Below are 25117 nucleotides of genomic sequence, written 5' to 3'. Positions count from 1 at the left end.
CAGTCAGATCATAGTGGAGCTCCTGCCTCTGGTTCATAGCAGAGATCTTATTCTCCATGTGTTCATTTTAAAGGAACTTAGTGGGTAAACTTTGCAGAGACAAGTTTAGGATATGCCACTGAGCTGCTTTTTTTTTTTTTTTTTTTTTCAAACTTGCACTTTTCTTGGATTGAAGTGACGTGAGGCAGAGATTCTGTTCACACGTCTGTACTGTGTCACGGATCAGATCCTCGTGAGTCTGCAGTGACGAAAAGGTTCAGTCCAGCTGCAGCAGGAGATTTTAACAAACATTACCGACCGTGTAAGATGCAGCTACTTCGCACCACTGCAAAAAAAATGTTTTTTTTGTCCAACACACAAAAGTCGTACTGATGCTTTTTGTAAGTTTGAGCCACTAACTACAGATCACACACCGATAACATCCACCGTTTGTTATTTACGGCTATCCACCTGGTTTTAGATTCTCTTCCTCTCAGGCAGCCTCTCTGGAAAAACAACTTGCAGGCCGATACAAGAAGTCGATCACAATCCAGCCCCCTTTGTGATTGGATGATAAAAAACTATTTTTATACAAGAATAAGCAGGAAAAGTTACCAAAACACACTTTCATATTTCTCCACCTCTCAACAAAATCCACTCTCTCACCATCGGCTCAAACGTGGACGTAGGAACAGAACACACTGCAGCGTGTTTGACAGCACGCGGTCATTTCAGTCCAGGAGAGAAGATCAGATCTTTGTTCTCGTGTGTGATAAGAGAGGACGCTTTGCTTCATGCATTAACTTCAGACCTTTACTGTGTTGATGCCTGCTACCTTTCTGTGTTTGATTTGTTCTTGATTTGTTTGTGCCATATGGATCCTGGTGCCTGGAAGCAGATATCTGAATGTTCTGGAGTCTTTACTCTGAGTGTTTATAAGAGCTGTCTGATTCTGATTGTAACACTTTAGCACACGGGACTCTTTTTGTTTTTGTTTGGAGAGTTCACTAAGTCAGGACGACGTCCCTAAACACCAAGTCTTTATTATGAGTTTGTCCTAGTGTTTGCTGAAGTGTTAGCCTGATTCTCGGGCCGAGCTGCTGCTGGATCATTACTTCGTTGAGTCATTTGCTGCCTGACGTTTCTGATCAGTCCAAGTTTTAGCTCCCAGAATGTTTTTTTTTTTTTTTTAAACGCCTGCTTCGTGATTACATTGTTTGTTTTTATTATTCAGTGCAATCCGGTCCAACGATGGCGTTCACGTCTTGAATTGTCTCTGAATGTTTCTCTGCAGCACTTTACCCACGACGGGTGGAAGCCAAGTTTTTTTTTTTTTTTTTTGAGTGTGTGTGCAAAAATAAATTTGCAGGGACGATGCTGGATCATAAGTCAATTTAAAATATCTATATAAAACCGCTATCTGAAGGCCACTTACATTTACCACTCTTCAGATGCATTGAATAGTTTACTGCAGGTTCCTTTGTTTGTCCTAATTAAATCTTCATGACATGCAGCCTCAGAAGGAATCTCCTCATCGTACATACGGAAACCAAAACATTTAGCAGCTGGGATGAAATGATGAACTGTGTATCAACTGAACGAAAGTTTGAATAAAAAGTGGTTTGAAAGATTTGTGTGGGTTTGTGTTTATTGCTGACGCAGAGTTGATCCAAACCTCTCAGGTCTGGTGACCAACACAAGATGAAAAAGGTTTAGAGCGCCACCTACTGACTGGCTGCAGAATGGGTCATACCTCCCCCCTCCTCTCTCCATGCATGCTTTATCTTTAGTGTTTAATTTAGTTATTAGATGCAAAAAAAACCCTGTTGCGTCATTATCATCAGCTCCGTTCAGGGGTGATTTCTCGTGTCTGTTGGGGCCCTGAAAACATTTATTATTATTTCCCATACAGATGACTCCTCTTCATTGATACATTTTGGCTTTCACAGGACTAATGCTGCAACGCTCAGCAGGACATTGAGAGTGAGTGCTGTCAGATGGGGCCCCATTAGGGAGGTTTCTAAAAATTGTACAAATCTGTGTTGGACTTTACCGACCTGATGAATCTTTCACATGGAGTTTAATGTGTGTTTTTGGTTATCAGTCAGGCTTGGACGTCAATCCCCCTCGACGCCACCGGCAGCCAACTGCATTTTGTGCAAGTCTTGGTTCCAGATCACATCGCCCATCGTGCCGAGTCAGTGCCCCATCCCGAGGGTATTTGGCTTCACTTTTGGACAACAGAAGAAAACAGAGATGTACCGTTAATACAGTCAGTGTTCTGGACCACATGCGGATTGTAACCCACATTATTTTATTTTAGTCTACAAACATAAAGCAGACTTAAATAAAAATAAATAATAAATAAATGTCTTCCTGTTATCTAATGTTCAGTCTATTTACTGTGGCAGTAGAAATGCTCTTCTTTGCCCAATGACAGCACAGGGCAGTGTCCTTGGATTTTTTTTTAGGTTCCTCCCGCCCCTTTCTCCGCTCTACCGCTCTGATTGGCTCCGAGTTTCTGTCACGTGTCAGCTGAAGCGCTGATTGGTTGGAAAAAAAATCCTCTGACCTCGGTAGAATGCTCCGCCTTCTCTCCAGCAGAGGACAGGTTCAACATGGCTGCGTCCCTGAGATGTTTTCTCCGCTCAGGAAAAGTACGATTAATCTGGATTCTTTTCACTTTTATTCCACTTTATGATCATTAATGAGTTGATGAATTAAATGTGCGTCTCTGTGTGCTTGTACAGGAAGTGGTGTCGGCGCTGGGACGGCGGGAGTTTCACCGGACTGCTCCTGTTTCTGTGCAGGTCAGTGCTAGCAGCTAGCATGCTAACCTTAGCATCAGCTAGCTCCTCCAGCTGCATGATTCATTAATAATGTCTGAGTTAAAGAGTCAGATGTTTTTTGTTAAGTGTGAGCTGTTAAATAAAGTTGGCAGGCAGAGATTTAAAATGACGTTAAGACTTCCTGTTTCTGTCACATCAAATCAGAGCTGCTTTAAAGGGGGCACATTATTATTATCCATCTTTATTCACCTTTTCAAACAGCGCCCCCCTGTGGTCTAAATGAATCATCTGTGCTGTGTTTTAAAATATAACACGAGTCAAGCAGCAGAGGAGGTTTGTGACCCTGTAGAAACCAGCTCTCTCTGAACGCTCCGTTTTGGTGTGTGTGTCTCTTTAAATGCAATAAGCCCCGCCCCCTGAGTTTTCCCAGTAGATATCACTCCTCTTAAGAGAGAATAAAAACAACAGACCTGTGCAAAGGTTTTACTCTAGACTGGAGGTTGAGTCCATGGGAGGAGATACCAGGAGAGGGGAGGGGCTTATTTTAACGGAATCCCACTGTGACATCACAAAGTGAGAACATTTAAAACGGAGCATTTTTCTCTGTGTTTTAAGACTTAAGCAGGCCACAAACAAACGACTAGATGGATTTATTTAACATTTTGTGGGTCTGTAGATACTCAGGTTACCCAGATATATCTTCAAAAACGCTGTAAAAGTATGATGTCACATGTCCCCTTTAAACACGTTGGATTGTTTTGCCGTAGCCGGTGTCCGCCCGAGGCTTTAGCAGAGTTTGTGTTAATAACAAGATCACGTGTTGTTGTTGTTATTCCTGCCAGGTGACGGTCCGTGACGCCCTGAACCAGGCGCTGGACGAGGAGCTGGAGAGGGATGAGAAGGTGTTCCTGCTGGGTGAGGAGGTGGCTCAGTACGATGGAGCCTACAAGGTGAGTGGACTCACAGAGAAGATCTCCAGAGATTTAGTTCTTGTCTTGAATCCCATCACTCCATATTTCTATCAGTAGAGACGAATAAAAACATTTTTTTTAAGGATTCAAGGAAGATTTACAGAAATCGGCACGTTAGTCGTCTGTGACGGGGAACTGAAGGAAACTCAGGTCCTCATTGTTTCGGTCATATTGTGTGTTTGTGTTTCCTCCTCCGCCCCGTGTAGGTGAGCAGAGGTCTGTGGAAGAAGTATGGAGACAAGCGCATCATCGACACCCCGATCACAGAGGTGAGACACTCCCGTGTGTGTGTGTTAGAAATAGGGGGCGGAGCTTAGACACCCGCCTGTAAACGACCTCGGATCAGCAGAAGGATGTTTGTAAGTTGTGCAGATGTTAACGTCTCTCTTCTCTGGCTCAGATGGGCTTTGCCGGCATTGCAGTCGGAGCCGCCATGGTGAGTCGATGACATCATAACACCGTTTTATTTAAAGCCCACTTTGTTTGTAACGCCGTTGTTTCCTAATCGACTCGGTGTCGCCCCCCGCAGGCTGGCCTGCGACCCATCTGTGAGTTCATGACCTTCAACTTCTCCATGCAAGCCATCGATCAGGTCATCAACTCCGCAGCGAAGACGTACTACATGTCCGCCGGTCTGCAGTCGGTCCCCATCGTCTTCAGAGGCCCCAACGGAGCGTCGGCCGGCGTGGCCGCTCAGCACTCGCAGTGTTTCGCCGCGTGGTGCGTTCACTTACACGCACTCTCTTAACACGCTGTGTGTGCAAAGTCCTCCGTAGTCGCTGTGTTAACACCTTTGATGTCTGTGTGCAGGTACGGTCACTGTCCAGGTCTGAAGGTTGTGAGTCCCTGGAACTCAGAAGACGCCAAAGGTCTCCTGAAATCAGCGATCAGAGACGACAACCCGGGTAAGACGCTGAACGCCATCAGAGCTCTCAAAGAGAAAACTCCCGAACAGGAAAGATGGGAAACACGATAAAATAGTAAACGAATATTTACCTCGACTCTTCTTCTTCTTCAGATTCTCACGAGCTAAAAGACTCTTTAAATGTGAAGCTTTATTTAAAGTTTGACTTTAGTTACATTTGAGAGGATGAATTATTATCTGGTGAACTTCATTCTTTTTTTTTTTTAAAGATTTGTGTGTGTAACTTTTCAGGGTCACATTTATTGCACACATGCACAAGTTTCCCTTTTTTTTCTCTTAAATCTTGTTTTAGATTCCATTTTATTTAACTTTGTACTTATTGAACATTTAGATTTTATTAGTGTAAATATTATTATTTATCTTATTTTACCTGATTTTTATTTCATATTTTACCTTTTTATTGCACCGTGAAATTTAGATTTCACTGCATGTCTGACATGTTTGGATGGTTTATTGTCCTTCCAGTTTTGATATTTGGGAATACAGAGAGCGCCTGAATGTTCAGTAATATGTTTTATTTTATTAAAAATAAATAAAATCTATTTTAAAAAAAAGGTCTTAGAAAGAATTCTTCTCTGTTCCTTAAACTGATCCTGCAGTGAATCGACAAACTGAAAGGTTTTTGTTTAACCCCGCCCGTCTGTCTGTCTGTGGTCGTGTTGCAGTGGTGTTCCTGGAGAACGAGCTGATGTACGGCGTTCCCTTCGAGATGTCGGAGGAGTCACAGTCCAAAGACTTCACCATTCCCATCGGCAAGGCCAAGGTGGAGAGGCAAGGTGAGGCTCGCTCTTCGTACAGAGACACGGTGACAGCATGTTGACGGCGAGCTGATCATGATCGGTCCCTCTCGTCTTCCTGTCTGTGTTTCAGGGACTCACGTGACCCTGGTGACTCACTCTCGGTACGTCAGTCACTGTCTGGATGCTGCTGTCGTCCTCTCCAAGGAGGGGATCGAGTGCGAGGTAAAAAAAAAATAAAAAATCGAGGCCGACCTGACGTGACCTTTTTAGAAGGATTAAAAATAATCAGGTTTTAATATCTCGTGTGTCTGTGTGTCAGGTGATCAACCTGCGGACCATCCGTCCTCTGGATGTGGACACCATCGAGGCCAGCGTGATGAAGACGAACCACCTGGTGACGGTGGAGGGCGGCTGGCCTCAGTTTGGGGTCGGAGCTGAGATCTGTGCCCGGGTCATGGAAGGTAACAGCTGAGTCTGACTCAACCGTGCTAAAACAAGGAAGTGGACCGCGATATGACGTCACTCTGACCAACTCCTGACACTTTAAAAAAAAAAAAAAAAAAAAAACACAGCACAGGGATGTTTTCATCCTCCGAGCTGCACAGAACAGGAGGCCGATTTTGGCCCCGATTCTCCCCGTCCGATAATCCTAAGGACGCCCCGATCATCGTAAAATAATCCTGCTGTGTGTTCAGACTGCTCTAGCGCCCCCTAGTGGAGGCACATTTTAACACTTAAGCATCCTGAACCTCTGCCCTTCTTCTTCCAGGTCCTGCTTTTAACTACCTGGACGCTCCGGCCACCAGGGTGACGGGCGTGGACATCCCCATGCCGTACGCCAAAATCCTGGAGGACAACAGCCTGCCGCAGATCAAAGACATCATCCTGTCCGTCAAAAAGACCCTTAATGTCTGAGAAACACTCACACACACACACACACACACACACACACACGCAGGACAGACCAACCTGAATCCTCTTCGTCTTTTACGCACAGATGGTGTAAACATCGTCAGATTTAAAAACAACAAAAAACGTAATAATTACAACAATGTGTAAATACTGCAAAACGCTCCTTTAAAAAAAGAAGAAAAAAAACGCTCCAGATTGTAACGTTTCCCAGCCAGATGTTGGTCACTAAAGCGCACAGATGTTTATCCAGAGCGGCGTAGACGCACACAGAGCTCAGTCGAGTCGTCTCTTCTAAACTCCACTGAACTCTCCGTGCGGCTCGCTCCACATCCTCCCTTTCAAAATAAAACTTGTGTGATTTCTCTTTTCGGGAGGTTGAAGAACAAAACTGTCGAGTGAGATTAAAAACAAAATGTTGGTTTTCGATCAGTCTGAAGGTCGTTCACACCCAACAGGTTTGTTGAATTTGTGCTCCTCGCCGTTTTGCCCGTTAACCTCCAGCCACCAACCCGTGTAGTAATAATCAAGTCTATTAAGACTTCGCTGAAGAAGAAGGAAGAACCAGCGGAGTGCTGGACGTGGGAGTGTTTGTCGGGAATATTTATTGTAGCTGCAGCAGCTCTGTGGATGTTTTTGTTGCTGTAAATGAATCTGTTACAGAAATAAAAACTTGTCGGTCCCTAAACCTACCTACACACCTTTTCCTCTTCTGTTTTATTTCTCTTCTTTAATCCTTGTTTTGAGGTTACAGCTTGTAGTGCCGACTTCGATAACATGCCACTTAAGATAAATCGATATGAATGCATCGCCAACAAAAACAAATATTGCTTCATTTCTTGTTTTTAATATCTCAAAAATTGCAGACAAGTGTTGGCGTCTTAATTGCACAAATTTATTGGCAATGTCAAAGTATTTATGTAACGCAGACTCTGCTCTTGTGGTTAAAAATGTTACTGAGCTGAAGGTCACATGATCTCCTCCTCTTCAGGTTAAATCAGTGTCAGAGGTCCTCTTCATGTCTATAAACCCCTCTATTTCAGCCCTGCTCAGAACAGGCTGTTTTATGTGTCTGTATCTTTAAATATGCAAATGAGCTGTGTCTGACCACGCCCCCTCTCTGGAAGGGCCTCGGGTGTACTCGCTGCTTTCTGGCTTCATGTCCTATTGTTTACGGTGAGAAGGCAGACTCAGAGGGCAGAACAAACACCTAGCTGTGGGAGTGTCACCCACCTGGGGGAGGGGCTACTGCCCTTTGTGATGTCATGAAGGGAACATCTCCAAACGGGCTGGAGGGGTTTGTAGACAGAGTAGAGGATCATTGAGGAGGATTTTGAATAATATGAGACCTTGGTAATTAAAAACTAACAAAGCAGGATGTCTGAGATTGTGCATTTAAAAGCTGATTAGTTTCTAAATAAACGGGACAGAACAGGTGAAGCTTTTATTCACGTTTATTCAGAAAGCTTTTACAGGAACCAGCAGAGACCTGCAGCAAAGTCTGAGACACAGAAACACATCCCTCACAGTCCCTCCACCCAAACACGTAAAAATATAAACTTTATCTGATGAAGCTTTCCCAGCCTCAAAGATCAAACACACGACGTCTCCTCGAGCTGGAGCGAAAACTTCAGCCATGTTGGTGCAGCTGGAGTTCAGTTAATTAACTCTTTTATTTTATGGATCATACATTTAAAAAATTTCAAGATTTGTGAAGCTGGGATTGTTCTTCCTCCTTTATGAGCCGCTCATTATCTGAACTTGTATTTGAGTTCAGGAGAAATCGAAGAATCACAATTAACTTAATCCAGGTTCAGGTTTAATCTGGGGTCTGTAAATCCAGGTTTAAACTGGTTTATAATTAATCCCAGATGTGTTGCACATATTTGAACTCCGGAGAAGTTAAATTAAAAACAGGATTAGTTTGTGGTCAGTGTCGGCCATGATGGATTATTAGACCATCGAGAGTAACTGATAAACTTGGCTCGTTGTTTCAGGTTTATAATGAGGACTCACGGCGTTTCTTTGTGATTTACGTCACTTTTCTACCTCACGTCGTCATGGCGATACTAGAAACCTTTTTCAGGAGCAGCCAGGTTGTTTTTTTTCCTTTTCAGACTGTAAGTATGATCATCTGTCATCACGTCTTTTCAGATTTAATCAGCAACGGCCTGATAATGGCGTCCCAGTCTGTAGAGTCACATTGTGTAGACACACACACACACACACACACAGTATTTTATTTATTGTGCATGGGGGAGGAATTGGATTTTTTTTTCTCCTCCAGCTGATTCTTCATCTCACGTCTCCATCGCTGCGTCCCAGTTACGAAGCAAAAGTCTTCTTCAAAGATATTTAATAATAATCGTGTGATTAATAACCTGCACAAATAAAAGTCCACGTTTTACATCAAACGGCGTGTCAAGGGAAATGTAGTGAAGGCGCCGCTACATCTGAAACATTTTAACCACCAGCAGGGGGGAAAAAAGGATGCAGGTAATCGAGATCAATAATCTGTTGCTGTTTTATTGTTTGTCCAAAAGGAGAAATGTTTCTGAGTCCTTAGTTCATTTTTTATAAGATCAAAAAAAAAAAAAAAGTTAAAGCTCTTTTTAGTTCCCTCGACAACTACTAACCTCCTCCAACTCCCAGAATGCCTTTCAACAGTTTCCAGAAAGGGGGCGTGGCCTCTCGTCTTGTTTCTGGCTGTGATTGGGGCGTGTGGACTTCCTGAGTCTCAGGGAGCTGACAGGTCGGATCGTCCGACCTCCGAGTGTCCCTTCAGCAGGCCGAGCCTCACCACCACCACCCTCCTCTTCTTCTGCTCCGACCCTTCATCATCCTCCTCCTCCTCCTCCTCCTGCTGCTCCTCTCTCTCCTTCACCTTACGTTTTCCTCTCTCCTTCCGCTTCTCCTCCTTCTTTTGCTTCTTCGCCTTCTTCCGCCTCCTCTTCTTCTTCTCCTCCTCCTCCTCCTCCTCCGCCGCTGCTTGATCCTCCTCTTCCTCCATCGGCAAGCCGTCCTGCACTTCAGCCTCTTCCACTTCTTCCTCTACTGCCATCTCAATTTCCTGCTCTTCTTCTTCCTCCTCCTCCTCCTCTTCTTCTTCTTCCTCCTCCTCTTCGTCTTCTTCTTCCTCCTCCTCCTCCTCTTCCTCCGCTTCCTCCTCTTCATCATCATCCTCCTCCTCTATATCCTCTTCCACCAAACTTGTCATCTGTTCTCCTTTAATCTGCATCTTCATCCTCTGTCCTCCGTTCTGTGACTGCAGACAGGAAAGAACAAAGTTAAGAACATGAACGCGTGCGGTGCTGCCACCTAGTGGACAAAAATAAATCACACTTCTCGTCGACTGAACGAGGAAAGATCTCTGATCGCTGACGGAGTCACTCACGCTCTTCTTGCTGTTTCGGAGGCGATGCAGCAGCAACCTGACGGTGTCTTTGTTCTGACACAGGCCCATGGTGTTGAGCGCCTCGAGGGCGGAGCTAGTGCAGCCCTGCAGGCGCAGCTCCGCCCCCAGAGCCGCCTGCAGGAAGTTGTTCTTCCAGACGTTCCTGGTGAAGAGCGGGATGGAGAGCGCCACCACGGTCCGGCGCTCCAGCAGTGTCTGAGCCTGTTCCTCCGACAGCTGACTGCACACACACACACACACACACACACACACACACACACACACACAGAGAATGAGGTCTGAGGCTGAGGAAGTTAAAGCTCGATGTCCAGTAAGAATTGGCGGGGGGGTTTTTTTGCTGACTCACTGTCCGCTCTTGGAGAGGGCGTTGATGTCAGGAAACAGCGAGGTGAGGCAGGTGGAGACAAGTGGAGCTTTCTCCTGAGCCCAGTCCAGACAGCGGCGCCAGGGGAACGAGGACAACGGCTTCTTGCTCGACACCTTCTCCTGGAACGGACTGTCGGTGTTTCGCGTCAGCGCCTTCATCTGCAAAAAAAAAAAAAACAAGTTCAGGAGAGTGAAAGCAGGAAGTGCGTGTTGATCAGCACGCGAGCGGGAGCTTCTGTCCTCACCTCCTCCTTCAGCTGTTTCCTCCAGAACTCCATCATGGGCTTGCGGGCTCCTTTAGCCGACCAGAGCATCTTTAAAGCGGCCTTGTAGCAGGACTTGCTCACCAGCAGCGCCGCTTTGCTCTTCTTCCCCATCCTGCGTTCATTCTTCCTCTTCGACTTCAGTCAGCAACAAACAAACAAACAAAGAGAAAGAGACAGAAAACAGGATGAAGGGCGATCACACCGACGCTCTCTCAGACGCGTCTTTAGTTCAAAACAGCATTCAGGAGTCTCTGTTTACTGATCAGGTTCATTTTGATCTCCATCAAAGTGATTTGGGGCAAAGATGCAATGTGTAAATTATAAACATTATACAAGGATGTCAAGATAATCTGTAAAGTGGAGAAATAGATTTACCAGTATTTTTCCATGTGGGGGCGAAAAAAGGGAATTTATTTTCATAATAAAGCAAAGTGGTCAGAGTGTTTTTTTCTTAAAATGTTGTCAAGAACAAGGAGACGTAACTTTTTTTTTTTTTTTTTTTTTTTTAAAATGTGATTTTAAACCATGCAATCCTTTTTTTTTAATTTAAATGATCTGTAGCATTGAAACAAATCCTGAAGCATTAAATAACTACATCTATTTGAGTCTATTTTTAATTGCACAGGTTTACGATGTGGTTAAATCTGCACGTCATTGCAGTGAATCAATCTAATCTATTGACTGGATTGTTTATTCCTAAAGCAAAGCTCAGACAGGGTTCACATGGTAAATAGTCTTGAGCTTGTAAAGCGCTTTTCTAGTCTTCCGACTACTCAGAGCGCTTTTACACCGCAGATCACACCGACCCATTCACACCGATGGCTGGTTATATGCCCATTTTTAGTAACTAATTCCATTCACGCCACATTCATACACCCCAGACACAGCAGGGGGGAGCAATTTTAGGTTAAGTGCCTTGCCCAAGGACACATCGGACATGTTGCTCGCAGGAGCTGGGGATCGAACCCTCGACCTTCTGATTGAGGCGACTCTGGTTGTCAGGTGTTGAGGGGGCGGGACCTGATAGAATCCCACCTGTTGAGTGACAGGAGGTTTCAGCCACAGGAACCTCTTGGAGTTATGTTTGCGCTTGCACTTGCTCCTGAGGAGCTGCGCGCAGGTCTCACACAGGAAGGACTTGTCGGTGACGTCGGTGATGTCCGGGAAGACCCAGTGCACGGTGTCCGGGGTGGTGAAGGTGTACACGGCTCTCCGGTTGAAGCTCCGGCCCTGCCGCTCGAACTCGGCCCTGCAGCTGCAGCAGTTCCGGTCCTCGGGCCGCCGGACCGGGTTACGACGGCGACCGCCTGGAGGTCGACACCCGGTACCGGAACCAGCACCGGACAGGTGTGATGCATCTGTCTTTTGAGGGTCTCCGGACGCGTCCAGGAGGCAGTCCACCTCCGCACCCACAGCCGGCTCTGGGAGCTCCACCTGCCCCGGAGGGAGGGTGTCCGGCTCGGCTGATGTTGTGAAGCTCCCCGGTGTGTGCGTGACGGTCCCGGAGGAGGAAGAGTGACCTGCAGCAGCGTGGGCATAGTCGTGCTCGTTCGGGTCAGACTTGGGGCTGCTGTCCCCCTCCATGGACTCATGTCTCTCACTCGTCATTTTTTTAAAGATTAGAGTTCAGTAAACAACCAAAAGATGCAAAAAGAAAAACTCTGTCATCGCTTTAACCCACGAGATTCAGGAAACAGGAGAAGAAACCACAGCAGAGCTCAGAGAAAGAGGATGTAGCCACTAATAAACATCATGACTTCCGTGTTTCTTTTTTAAGCTGGAGGCCGCAGTGAGCGCCCTCTGGTGGTGGGAGGTATTTATCACATGTGGATAGAAAAGATGGCTGTCTTTATTGGTTCAAGGTTCTTTATTTGTCAATTCCAAAATATGTCAGACATACAGTGAAATCGAAATAAATAAATAGATTTAAAAAAAGGTACGGTAAATAAAATAAAACAAGGTAAAAAAGATAAATAATATTTACATTAATAAAACCTAAATGTGCAAAAAGTACAAAGTTAAATAAAATGGAGTATAAAACCATCCGTCCCTAAACCATCCAACAGCAGTCCACAAAAACACATGAAATGTGACATTTGTTGTATAGTTAGGTCAAAATGAAACTCCTACAAATAATTTAAAAAAAATAAACCAAGAAAATCTATTTTTGACTTAAGTTTTGTTTCTGTACTTTCAATGCGTTGGATGCTTGTGCAGTTGTTTTTGCCTTTTTGCATCGTGTTTGTTTTTTTATTGTAATAAATTCTGATTTTTGCTCTGTATTTATTGCGAGAGATTTGATTGTGATATCAATAGAATAGCACATTGTTGTGCCCTGATGGATGGATAGAAGTACATCCTAATAAACTGCAAGCAGACCCTTAAAACTGTGTGTACAATTTATGTTTGGTGGTTATATTTATATGATTCTTTGTGGTTTTGAGAAATGAAAATCTGAATCCAATGTGACATAGGAAAAGCAAATAAAAAGAAAACTGAAAAGCTAAAAAATAAAAAAAGCTGCTCCAGACCAATTGTCTCGATGGGGATTAATAAAGTGGTTTGAATTGAATTTAAACGGAAATTAATAATAATAATTAAAAAAAAAAAATCACGTTTTGTTTTATTTTGATAGGTCTCACCGGAAGTGTCTGTTCCGTCGTAGTCTAACTTGATGGTGATGGATGTAGATGTTCGTGTTAGCTTGGAGCATACATTCAGGTGTGTTTTATTAAAGCAGGTAAGACCGCGAAACGTTTTTTAAATGATCTATTAATCTTTCTAAATGACGGTGTGACGTAGCCTGAGCATGAATACCATGGCAACGAGCGAGCTGCCGTAAACCTGAGCTGGACGCTGTGATTAGCTTCATTCGGATTCTTTGTGTCTCTGCGTAGCGTAACAAACCCTGTTACCTTTAGACGTTTCTAATGTGTTTATTTATTAAATTATCTGCAAAGACTTTAATAAACAAGCAGCCTAAACAAGCAGGACTATTTACAGTCTTTAAAATGACAAGACATATACGAGTATACAAGACATTAGTAACAATAAACCTCCTTTCTGTATAATAAACCTGAAACAAGAGGCTTTTTTGCATTTAGTGGTTTTCTGCAGTCGCCTTAATTAACACAAACCACAAATCAAAGCTGAAGTGTGAAAATAAAGTAAGTGCAGATCTCACAGCTGCACCAAACATGCCCACACCTGTCACTGACATGATTTCAGGGCTGGAAGTATATGAATCCTAAAAGAAGATTTTTTATTTTTTTTTCCTTTTTTATTTCAATAGGATTTGTTCATCTTCATCAGCAGAAAGCTGCTCAAACTAGGATCAATGTTGGAGATGCTTTTTAAAAATGGAGAGAGGTTAGAACGCAGAAAGCTTTACAGACCCATGCAGAGCTGGCTAAACACTGAAGCTACAGTGTCCACCACATGCAGAGCTGGCTAAACACTGAAGCTACAGTGTCCACCACATGCAGCGCTGGCTAAACACTGAAGCTACAGTGTCCACCACATGCAGAGCTGGCTAAACACTGAAGGTACAGTGTCCACCACATGCAGAGCTGGCTAAACACTGAAGCTACAGTGTCCACCACATGCAGAGCTGGCAAAACACTGAAGCTACAGTGTCCACACGCAGCGCTGGCTAAACACTGAAGCTACAGTGTCCACCACATGCAGAGCTGGCTAAACACTGAAGCTACAGTGTCCACCACATGCAGAGCTGGCTAAACACTGAAGCTACAGTGTCCACCACATGCAGAGCTGGCTAAACACTGAAGCTACAGTGTCCACCACATGCAGAGCTGGCAAAACACTGAAGCTACAGTGTCCACACGCAGCGCTGGCTAAACACTGAAGCTACAGTGTCCACCACATGCAGAGCTGGCTAAACACTGAAGCTACAGTGTCCACCACATGCTGAGCTGGCTAAACACTGAAGCTACAGTGTCCACCACATGCAGAGCTGGCTAAACACTGAAGATACAGTGTGCACCTCCACATGGTGACCTGTGTGTGTGTTTGTGTGTGTGTGGGGGGGGAGCTGCATCTGTTTTTGGTGTATGATTTACTCAGAGCTCATTAAATTGCTGAGTCAGCTTTCTGATTCTTTAGCTGTGACGTTCATTTGTGATTTAAGAGACGACGGTCTACAGCTCCTCCTGCCGCCTCTCACTGGCAGTTCACAGACGCGTCACGGACGCCACACTAATCAGCCAGATGATGTCTGGGCCGAGGCAACAACATGGCATCAGCTGGCTGCTTATCTCCATGGCAACCGTCTCACAAGGTATTCGTGCTCTCGTTGCAGGTTGTCTGTGGAAACACACACGAATGATCTTCACAGCGATCTGACCTGAAGAGAAGCGACACACTGAGACGACCCAGAGCTGCAGATGGAGAATGGAGACCTGGGTCACATGGTGTGTGTGTGTGTGTGTGTGTGTGTGTGTGTGTGTGTGTGTGTGTGTGTGTGTGTGTGTGTGTGTGTGTGTGTGTGTGTGTGTGTGTGTGTGTGTGTGTGTTTGTGGCTTTTAGCAGCTTTCATGCTTTCAGTGAGTGTGTACGTCTTTCTTAGTAGTGCCTCACAGACTGTATATGAAACGTGGACGTACTCTCTTTGTTCAGAAAGTGAAGCTAATTCAATTCTTTTTATGGCCTGCAGGGGGCATCTCCACCAATATTGCATAGAAGTCTATGAGAAAATGAGGCCACTTCTCAGTTGGTTTCATACATCACAAAACATTTGACTAATTGATAACAGATCTGGTTTCAGCATCATCATCATTTTGTTTCCATCGTGGTAAAAACAAACTACAACGCCGTGTGTCCTGTTGGCGTTTCTCCCCCGGGGGCAGAAAATCGCTTGCTGTGCGCTCAGGAGTGATTACATGAAGAGTTTCCATTCTGTCTCTATGACAACGGCCGCTGCATGACCGACACTGCGCCTCTACTTTTTACTGTTTTTTTTTTTTTTATTAATTTAGATTGCTTATTTCTCGATCACACACACAGAGGCAGGGGATATTAACATTTGCAAAAGAGCACGAGTGATGTCAACAGAGACTTCCTGAACAGTTGAAAGGTTTTCAAACTAGAGCGCTCGGAGCACGCCTCACAAAACACGCGAACGCTCTCTGAAGCTGAACTGAAAAATGGCGCTGGAGCTCATTAAAAAAAAAAAAAAAAAACCCTGAGGTGGACACTTGGCCTAATAGCTTTTTGAAAATGATTTTATTTTATTTTATTTTATTTTATTTTATTTTATTTTTATTTATTTTATTTTATTTTATTTTATTTTTATTTTTATTTTTATTTTATTTTTTTATACATCACAGACACGGTAAATGTAAAAACTGAAGATCGCTGCTTCAACTAACTACAGTGTTGTTCCTGCTCCGTCCAGATGGGGGAGCCAGTGAGTCTGAATGTGGGCGGCTGTGTTTACAGCACGTCTCGGTCCACACTGCTGCGCTACCCAGACTCCATGCTGGGAGCCATATTCAGAGGGGACCTGCCCACCGTGAGAGATGCACACGGGAACTTCTTCATCGACCGCGACGGCCAGCTGTTCCGGTCAGTGCGGGTTTATTTTGTGTGTGATGTCGACCACCAGCCAGCTTTCAACCTGTGCATGTCTTCGCACACTGGTCGCAGGAATATTTTGGCTTCACTTTGGTTCAAAACAAGGACACAGAGACTCACTCAGCCGTCCATATTTATATACGTCCAAATAGTCTGGTCTGATCCTGTCTTTGTTCCTGCTCTCTCAGCTACATCCTCAACTTCCTGCGGACGTCGGAGCTCACGCTGCCGTGCGACTTCAAGGAGACAAAGCTGCTCAGGAAGGAGGCCGACTTTTATCAGATTGAGCCCCTGATCCAGTGCCTGGGAGACCCCAAACCACTATTGCTGTATCCCACCGACAGCTACGAGGAGGTGGTGGAGCTTTCCAGCACCAGGAAGCTGTCCAAGTACTCCAACCCTGTCGCTGTCATCATCACCCAGCTCACCATCACGACCAAGGTCAGTGTGAGCAGTATCGACATATCATGAAAGAAATGTGCTTTTACAATAAATACATGTCTTTGTTTTTTCCACTGATTATTCTCCTAAAATCAGCAGCTCTGGTGGATTTTTAAAATTTAAATGTATTTATAATTCTCTCAAGTCCGAGATAAGTTTTAGGGTAACGATGTGTGCTATGAGTCAGCTTGTCACCCTCGCTCACCTTAACCAGTCCACTAATTATTATTCGTCGTTAAAATAAATGTTTGATAATGTTATCAGTATGGACCCATAATGCTGGGTACTGTTGTGTCTTAGCTGTAATTCTGTAACCCGCCACCAGATGGGTCTATAGCTCTGGTAAACGGTGCCTGCTCCCCACAATGTGGCGTCTCGGCTGGTCGTGCTAGCACGGCTAACGTTAGCCACACCTGCAGAGTAATGCATGTCACAAAGTGCAACACATTTAAAACTGTTTTTTTTTTTTTTATTAGAAAGGCAAATACAGAAGCTACACACAGTCGAGTTTTGGACCTCATTATCTGTGTTCAATACAATATTGATGTTTTCTTGCCTTTACACTGGTTGACCATGATCTGAATTTAAATTTCTGTTTAATAATTAATTAATTGCTAGTTTGGATGTGTGTGTGTGTGTGTGTGTGTGTGTGTGTTGGGGATTAAAGTCGTAGGAGTGCAGATTCGTGAATAAGAGTGGGCTGAGCACACAGCTTTGGGGGGCTCCAGCGTTCAGCAGTACGACGGAGGGAGTCGTGACTTACAGTCCAACACTGTCTGTTGTCTTTACGAGAGGAAGTCAGATATCCAGTTTCAAGGCCCGGTTCTCAGTGTGTGGTGATTGTTCTGAATGCTGAGCTGGTTGGTGAAGGCTAGCGGGGGGAAAAAACCCAAGTCCTTCAAAGCGTAAGAGTTAGTATGGAGCTTTGAAAATACACAGATTCACAAATGCACAAAAAGATCCACTAATGTGTGTACTGATCTATACAACCTGCAAAAAGCTTCCTAATATGATGATTGCTGAAAAGTTAGCTTTTTTTGCTGTCAGTCCTGAAATCAACAAATCATCACTTATTTACTGAAGCGGGCGTTTCTATTGGCTGTCAACACTCTTCCTGTGCAAGCTCCCACAGATGTGCGTCTGACGATCTGGAAACACAGCTGTGGGGTTTTGTTGTTCGGCTGCAGCCTGTCGTTTCACACCCTCATCAATATACGTGTATGTGTATAGCATATTAACTGCGTAAGTTAGTTCTGCAGGGTCGTAAGGATGGGGGTGGCTGTCCACTGTGTGACAGCTATACGTGAAAAACACTTTGGTTTGTTTGGTAGTCAGTCGGGACAATCAGCTGTCCGTGTGGTTCTTCTCACCTTCCCTGTCCGTCCTTCGCTGATCCGCTGGAGGCGGAGTGGACTTCTTTGTTTGGTAGATCAAAGTGAACGGAAAAGATCTGAAGCTCATCTGGCAGCACAGCCTCACACATGGCCGTGGTTTCCTCCTTTCAAAGCCTCTGATGGTTTCTGTGTTGTTGGTGTTAAGTCTGTCTACAGGGGTGAATGTAGAGTCTTGCAGGGATGTCACACACTCCCTGGGTTCGAGTCTAACCTCGGCCCTTTGCTGTGTGTCGCCTCACACCTCGTCCTGTCCCAGCTCAGCTGTTTGTCTTATAACGATGTAAACATGTCATCATAGCGTTGTTCCCTGTTGTCGTGGTGATGGTTCAGGGGCAGCCCGCCTGAAATATCAGAGTGCACATTTGAAAACGGCTATAAAGTAAAAAGAGATGCCAGAGGACGGAACAGAATCAGACACTGTAAGACTTTTATTTCTGATCGGATGTGTTCCAATTTAGGTTCAAGGTTCAAGGTTCTTTATTTGTCAATTCCAAAATATGTCAGACATACAGTGAAATCGAAATTACGTTTCCCCCCTCCCCACGGTGCAATGAAGATAAAAAAGGTAAATAAAATAAAACAAGGTAAAAAAGATAAATAATATTTACATGAATAAACCTAAATGTGCAAAAGTACTAAGTTAAACAAAATGGAGTATAAAACAAGATTATAAGAAAAGTGAAACTTGTGCATGCGTGCAATGTGCAATAAGTGACCAGGGTTCTGTTTCAATGTTCAAACAGGAGGAGGTTCCAATGTTCAGTGTTCATGGGGGCAGAGGGGAGGGGAGAGAGGGGAGAGAGGGGAGGGGAGAGAGGGGAGAGAGGGGAGGGGAGAGAGGGGAGAGAGTTCAGCTTCCTGACAGCTTGGTGGAAGAAGCTGTTTCTCAGTCTGGTAGAGCCGGCCCGCAGGCTGCGGTACCGTCTCCCCGATGGCAGGAGGCTGAAGAGGCTGTGTGAGGGGTGGGTGGGGTCACTCACAATGCAGGTTGCTTTGCGGGTCAGGCGGGTGCCGTAGAGGTCCAGAAGAGAGGGGAGCGGGACACCGATGATCCGTTCAGCCGCCTTCACTGTGCGCTGCAGGGTCTTGTGGTTGGCAGCAGTGCAGCTCCCCAGCCACACAGTGATGCAGCTGGTCAGGATGCTCTCGATGGTGCCTCTAATATTGTCATTGTGGTATTTTATTTGCAGAAGTGATGACCGGGTTAAGATGCAGAAATGTTGAAACTTAAGAAGAGTTTAGAAATCCATTTTTTGCTGGAATACTTTTTTGAATTTTAATTCACCGCTCTCGTGTCTTCGCACATTCTCCATCAATCTTTCACGTCAATGTTGGTTGACATGGAGCCAACGTGTAAGCACCCTCAGCTTTGTTTGATGGTCATGAGATCGGTAGAATGAGTTGTACTTGTGTTGGAATAGAATGGCGTCCATGCCTGTAGAAAATTTGGAGTGAGACTTAAAACAACATTAAAAACATGAATTACTCATATCTGTAAATAAATACATGTCTCTGTCCTTCTCGTCTAAGATCCACGCCGTGTTGGAGTCCATCTCCAGCAGTTTCCCAAAGTGGAACAAACACATGATGGACACCAGAGACTACCAGGTGTCCTTCACCTTCGGACCATGTGACCACCAACAGGAAGTCAGCCTGCGAGTCCACCTGCTCGACTTCATCTCCAAGGCCGTATGTCGCCTTCATCTTCCCCTAACTCGTCTACTCGTCTAAACTAAACTAACGTTTGATAGTTATCGTGCGTTTCTTTCTCATTTTATCCTCCCAGGGTTTCACGATACGCAACACACGTGTTCACCACATGAGCGAGCGAGCCAACGAGAACACAGTGGAGCATCACTGGACGTTCTGCAGACGAACTCACAAAGTCAGAGACTGATGATGTATGAACTCGCGGGTGGAAAAACAGGCCGACGGACAGATGACGTCATCAGAGCGTCTGCAGACAGAAGGAGACTCATTGTTGGTTTTGTTGAATGATGTTTGTGTTTTCTATGATGTGTTTTCTTTTATTCCTGTCTTCTCTGAGCTACAGCACAATGTGATGTGACTTGAAAACTAGCACATTAGCCACATGTGATATTTTTCCATGTGCTCCCTTTGGCCAACACATACACAAGTTAACCGCAGCCTCATCTGTTTCAGACTCCACTATGATTTGGTTTTTGCCTTCGTATGACTGCTGCGTATACTTGGCTGTATTCACAGTATCATTGAACGAGTGTAAAGGAGCATACATGCAAGCTATGGTTTATGAAGGTGTGTTAAGATCCCTCTGCTGCATTTTCCCATCCACTACTGGACTTCTTTCAGACCATACATTTAAAGGTCACATGTTCTCCTCCTCTTTAACCAGTTTAAACAAGCCTCTATTTCAGCCCTGCTCAGAACAGGCTGTTTCTGTGTCTGTAGCTTTAAATATGCAAATGAGCCGTGTCTGACCACGCCTCCTCTCTGGAAGGGCCTCGGGGTGTACTCGCTTGCTTTCTCGCTCCATGTCCTATTGTTTACGGTGAGAAGGCAGACTCAGAGGGCAGAACAAACACCTGGCTGTGGGAGTGTCACCCACCTGGGGGAGGGGCTACTGCCCTTTGTGATGTCATGAAGGGAAAAATATTTAAAGGGCCTGTTTGAGCACACATTTTCTGCAAAGTGGAGCAGGCAGAAGATGGAGAGGATGGACTTTTCTCAACATTGGGGGGTTTGTAGACTAGAGACACATGTTAGAGTTAGAGGAACATGGTGAATGTATGACCTTTAAAGGTGAGCAGGAAAAATTGAGGATACAGTCTGAGTGAAAATGTGGACGCTTGTGTTCACACATGCAGCTTATCCCTGACATTTTCTGCACGTGTAAAAGTTTGGTAAAAGCCTTGTACTGTTTAAAAAAATCACACAAACACTGGTTGATGGGGGATTAATGTGTCTGTGCAGGACGACAGATCGAAAAAAAAAAAAGAAAAGATTTTCCAATAGTGACGTGTAAGACCTTGATTGGCCTGCAGAGGTCTGACATCTATCCAACATGTGAGCCATACTTAATACCAGCATCAGTTTCAGACTTCACTTGTGATCTTGTTCCTGAATGTGACACAAATCAGGCAGGTTACACATGTTTCAAATTCTTCAAAATCAAAGCCTGCAAACGGGAGGATTGAGGCCGTTTTGGCTGCTTCTTGTTTGGTATAATAGAAACATTCATTCTTACTCAATAATGTGTAACAGATTTATTATAGTACTTATATGCCAGATAAGTAAGTATGAATAAAAACATTTGGAAAATAATAATCCAAAGTACTGTTTTGACTCTCCCTCAGAGCTTCTTCATCCTTCTTCTACAGCATGTTTGTACTGCTGTTGTTCTTCCCACTGCTGTCACACAACGCTGTGTTCGATGGAGGGCAGAATCAACAGTCTGCAATCTGAGAATAAACACATTCAAAAGCTCTCAATGATTCATGAGACCGATGCTGCAGCTGTCTGAATTATATGAATGACGAGTGCTCGAAAATCAGCGTTGTTTCTTCGTTTGGTCGTCAACCAAAACCGAAAATGAATATTACAAGCAATCATGACTTGAAACTCCCTCGGGATCAATAAAGTATCTATCTATCTATCTATCTATCTATCTATCAGTTTAGATTCTACGTCCGTCTGATGACGACTGAGAGGGTAAATACTCTGCTGCCATTTCCATCAAACGTTACATATCTACTGAGAACACATGCAGATTTAGATACCATTGGCCAACCAATAAATCTTTTTTTAAAAGCTCAAACCTCTGCTACCTCTCTCTCTTTTGTTGGTTTTTAGTTTAATTTAATGTAAATTAATGTAAACAAGGGCAGACTGTGCCGCATATTCAGCCCAGCTCGTGTGAAAAACAAGGTCACGCTTGTTTTTGCTGCTCTGTTTGAATTTCACCACCCAGCTAGTCAATCCACCAAGTACTTTTTTTTTTTTTTTTTTTTTTTAAGTCTATGTGATTCAATCAGTGATCTCTGGTGTATAAAAAAAGTGAAGCCAGTGTAGAAATGCACCCATAAAAAAAACTGCAGTCCCTCGGGGGGGCCTCGAGCTGGGGATCAAACCACAGATCCTTCCTGTTGAAAGAAAGACGATGAACTCTGACAACTGAGCCACGCAGGGTCACTTCCTGTTTTAGTTTGTCTTCTCGATCCTGCTCCTCATGTTTCCCGCCTTTGAGTGTCCGCGCTGTCTTGATTGAATCCACCTGCGTCTTATTTTCTGTGTATTTCTCTCCTGTGTGTCTTTCCTCATGTTGTCAGTGTTGTTTTCTTCGTGTGACCTTGTCCGAGCTGTTTCCTTGTGAGTTGTTTGACCCTTCGCCTGCTCCCCTGGATTTGTTTGCTGATTGGCTTTTCTGCGTACCGGACTGAATAAATACCTGCCTGATGTTTCTCCGCCCCGGTGGAGTCTTTGAGTCCACTGTGCGTCATGTTACTTTACAGCAGAGAAACACGTTTACAGCCTCGTTCATTAAAACGTCTTCATTTGCATAATTAGAGGCGTGGCCAAGATGACCACAAGAACATGATGTTGTTTCACTGGAGGCTTTACTTCTCACCTGATTCTAGATTGATTGAATGATTGATTTACTGATCGATTGACTGATTGATTGATTGAATGAATGATTGGTTGTTTGACTGACTGACTGAATGATGGGTTGATTGGTTGATTGATTGAATGAATGATTGATTAAATGGTAGATTGATTGGTTGGTCGATTTAATTATTGATTGATTGATTGGTTGAATGATTGATTGATTGAATGATGGGTTGATTGATTGAATGAATGATTGGTTGTTTGATTGATTGAATGATGGGTTGATTGATTGGTTGAATGATTGATTAAAGGATTGAAGGGGTTGATTGATTGAATGAATGATTGATTGATTGATTGAATGAATGATTGATTAAATGGTAGATTGATTGGTTAATTGATTGATTAAATGATTGATTGATTAGTTGATCGATTTAGTTATTGATTGATTGGTTGAATGATTGATTGAATGATGGGTTGATTGATTGGTTGATTGATTGGTTGAATGATTGATTAAAGGATTGAAGGGGTTGATTGATCGATTGACTGAATGAAAGATGGATTGGTTGATTGATTGAATGAATGATTGATTAAATGATAGATTGATTGGTTCATTGATTGATTAAATGATTGATTGATTGATTGATTGTTTGATTGATTGATTGTGGGTTAAGATAGCATCTGACATGGCGACCGCCAACATTTGGCTTTATAACGCTTCTTCAGATAGTAAAGCGATCTGGTACTACTCCCACCTGACGCCCAGCCACTACCATTGGACTGTGTCGTCCGCACAACCACCGGCGTCCTCCTTCATGACACGGACTGCTCCGACCTCTAACTCAACGGCGAGGAAATGTGGACAACAGGAATGCGAGGAACACAAAGGAGAACTCCTTCCTGCATAATATCCTGTGTGCTCTTTTGTAAAGCATCTCGAGCTAACACTTGTTATGAATTGGCGCTGTACAAATTGATTGATTAATTGATTCAGAAACCAGTGCGTGACATCACTGAGACTGCGTCCATCTTTTATATTATAAATGTTATGAATGCACCCTTTTAAGTGCTGTTCAGGACTGATCCAGATCTGGAGAAGTATGAAAACATCAGTGGTTGTACTTACAAACTCAAAGCTCGCCAAACAGCTGCATCATGTGTATACCACATGTTACACCCCCCCCCCCCCCCGTTTACAGAACACTGAAATCCACACATCATGCCCCTTATTCATTTGGTGTCATGTCATGGATCCTGACAGAGAAGCCATAGCTAAAAAAATATGATATATTTTTTGCAGTATTAGTTCAACTTCATCCAGGATGAAGCATGACAAATACACACCAGTAAATTCATGGAAGATGACGCCAATCAACGTATTCAAACAGGAAGTCATTTTCCTTTGACGTCAAGATCTGAACTTTAAGGCTAAAATGCTGTTATGATGTAGCACTGATGTTTTCCAGGTTAGCTTAACATGAATCTTCTATTAATCATATTTTTATTCTTCTCTGATTCTGTTTGATTGTGTTTTTATGCACCGCCTGTAAAGCACTTTGGTCAGCTGAAGTGGTTTTTAAATGTGCTAATCAAACACACTTTGACTTGACTTATAACAGATTGTTCAATTCCGCTGCTTCAGTTTTATCCACACATGAGAAGACAACAAACAGTGAACATCTGAAGGGACATCTGTCCACATTTTGAGTTAAACAACACAATCAGTAACCCTTTGGCTATGTTAGACGAGTTCCAGTGTGTTTTACTTCAAAGCTTAAACAGCTATGTCCAATATGTGTGCTGCTATTTAAGGCTAGTTGAATCATTTATTAAACAGCAGTGTTTACTAAGAAGCAGTTGAATACAAATGTTCAATGTTGTCTAACGGAAGTAAGTGTTTTGTGTGTCTCCAAACATGTATTTACATACCTTAAAACATTGGAGAGGATAATGAAAGGACATGTCGCAATCATATCAGAGTTGATCTATTGGCACAAAGCTGAAGTGGGCAGAATTGAAAGAATTTTATTGGTGTAAAAGATCCCAGTTTGTACATACGTCTTGTCAATGATACAGCCCACTTTACAATTTTTTATAAATTATTTGGCGTGGTCCTGGGACCCACTTTGCGAATCACAGTTGTAGACGATTTGAGAATGATGATTTTTATCAGGCACTAAAGTCGCCCCCTGCTGGCCATTGGAAAGAGTTGGGGCAAAAAATAAATAAATCATAAAACAATCTGGCTATTATTTTCCAAATATCTCAGCATTCCTTCAGTGACCCTGTACGATACTCATCTTTGATACATCAGATCTGTTTTTCTTACCAGACAGGGTAGAAACATATTGTATTAATTTTCATCATGAAATAAATGAAGATTTGATTGAAATGTCTCTGTAGAATTATCTCTATAACTGACCCCATTACAAGGTCAAACTGTAATTTAACGGCAAAAAAGGAAAGAAAAAGGTTTCTGTTTGTTTGAGACTGCAGGAAGTACGAAATTTGAGCTTTGACTGTTTTAGCAAAGGGAAGTCGGAAAAAGGAAGTGGCCTACAAAAGACCCCATAATTGAGGTTTTTTTTTATTGGATTCATTCTTCGTGACTTCATGATCGTATCTTTTTTTTTTTAATTGGCCGTTTAATTGCTTATCGATGTTTCATACAGTTTAAGGTATTTCTAATGTGTCGATTGCATGACTTGCTAACTCGTTTGTAAAGCATCTGGAGATAACATTTGTTGCG

General features: G+C 43.6%; 3 protein-coding genes and 1 long non-coding RNA gene across 5 annotated transcripts; 2 read left to right on the top strand and 2 right to left on the bottom strand.

The window, feature by feature from the left end:
• Positions 1-2528: 2528 nt before the first annotated feature.
• pdhb (pyruvate dehydrogenase E1 subunit beta) lies at positions 2529-7005 on the top strand. Its single transcript, XM_079341686.1, has 11 exons — positions 2529-2636; positions 2730-2789; positions 3611-3718; positions 3946-4008; positions 4140-4175; positions 4269-4459; positions 4550-4644; positions 5330-5440; positions 5535-5626; positions 5724-5865; positions 6174-7005. Exons 1-11 carry the CDS (start codon positions 2598-2600, stop codon positions 6317-6319), a joined length of 1083 nt encoding a protein of 360 aa, XP_079197812.1. The 5' UTR covers positions 2529-2597; the 3' UTR covers positions 6320-7005.
• LOC306822600 lies at positions 6408-7309 on the bottom strand. Its single transcript, XR_013778897.1, has 2 exons — positions 6624-7309; positions 6408-6588 (listed from the first exon to the last, which is right to left on the bottom strand). It is a non-coding gene; the product is annotated as an uncharacterized lncRNA (long non-coding RNA).
• Positions 7310-8566: 1257 nt separating this feature from the next.
• Positions 8567-12148, bottom strand: LOC306822546 (uncharacterized protein). The gene is made up of 5 exons (XM_079341658.1): positions 11396-12148; positions 10340-10495; positions 10075-10253; positions 9708-9948; positions 8567-9578 (listed from the first exon to the last, which is right to left on the bottom strand). Exons 1-5 carry the CDS (start codon positions 11966-11968, stop codon positions 9051-9053), a joined length of 1677 nt encoding a protein of 558 aa, XP_079197784.1. The 5' UTR covers positions 11969-12148; the 3' UTR covers positions 8567-9050.
• An 848-nt stretch (positions 12149-12996) lies between these two features.
• kctd6a (potassium channel tetramerization domain containing 6a) lies at positions 12997-20748 on the top strand. 2 transcript variants are annotated; one of them, XM_079341707.1, is made up of 6 exons: positions 12997-13100; positions 14679-14790; positions 15774-15943; positions 16141-16393; positions 19318-19476; positions 19574-20748. In XM_079341707.1, exons 2-6 carry the CDS (start codon positions 14764-14766, stop codon positions 19682-19684), a joined length of 720 nt encoding a protein of 239 aa, XP_079197833.1. In that variant the 5' UTR covers positions 12997-13100; positions 14679-14763; the 3' UTR covers positions 19685-20748. The 2 variants fall into 2 exon arrangements, with proteins under 2 accessions (XP_079197833.1, XP_079197834.1); XM_079341708.1 differs by having other exon boundaries at positions 13002-13081.
• The last annotated feature ends 4369 nt before the right edge of the window (positions 20749-25117 follow it).

Source organism: Symphodus melops, assembly GCF_947650265.1.
Source record: "Symphodus melops genome assembly, chromosome: 4".
Lineage (NCBI taxonomy): Eukaryota > Metazoa > Chordata > Actinopteri > Labriformes > Labridae > Symphodus > Symphodus melops.
Note: the sequence above shows the minus strand (reverse complement) of the source record. Positions and strands in the feature narration are given on the sequence as shown.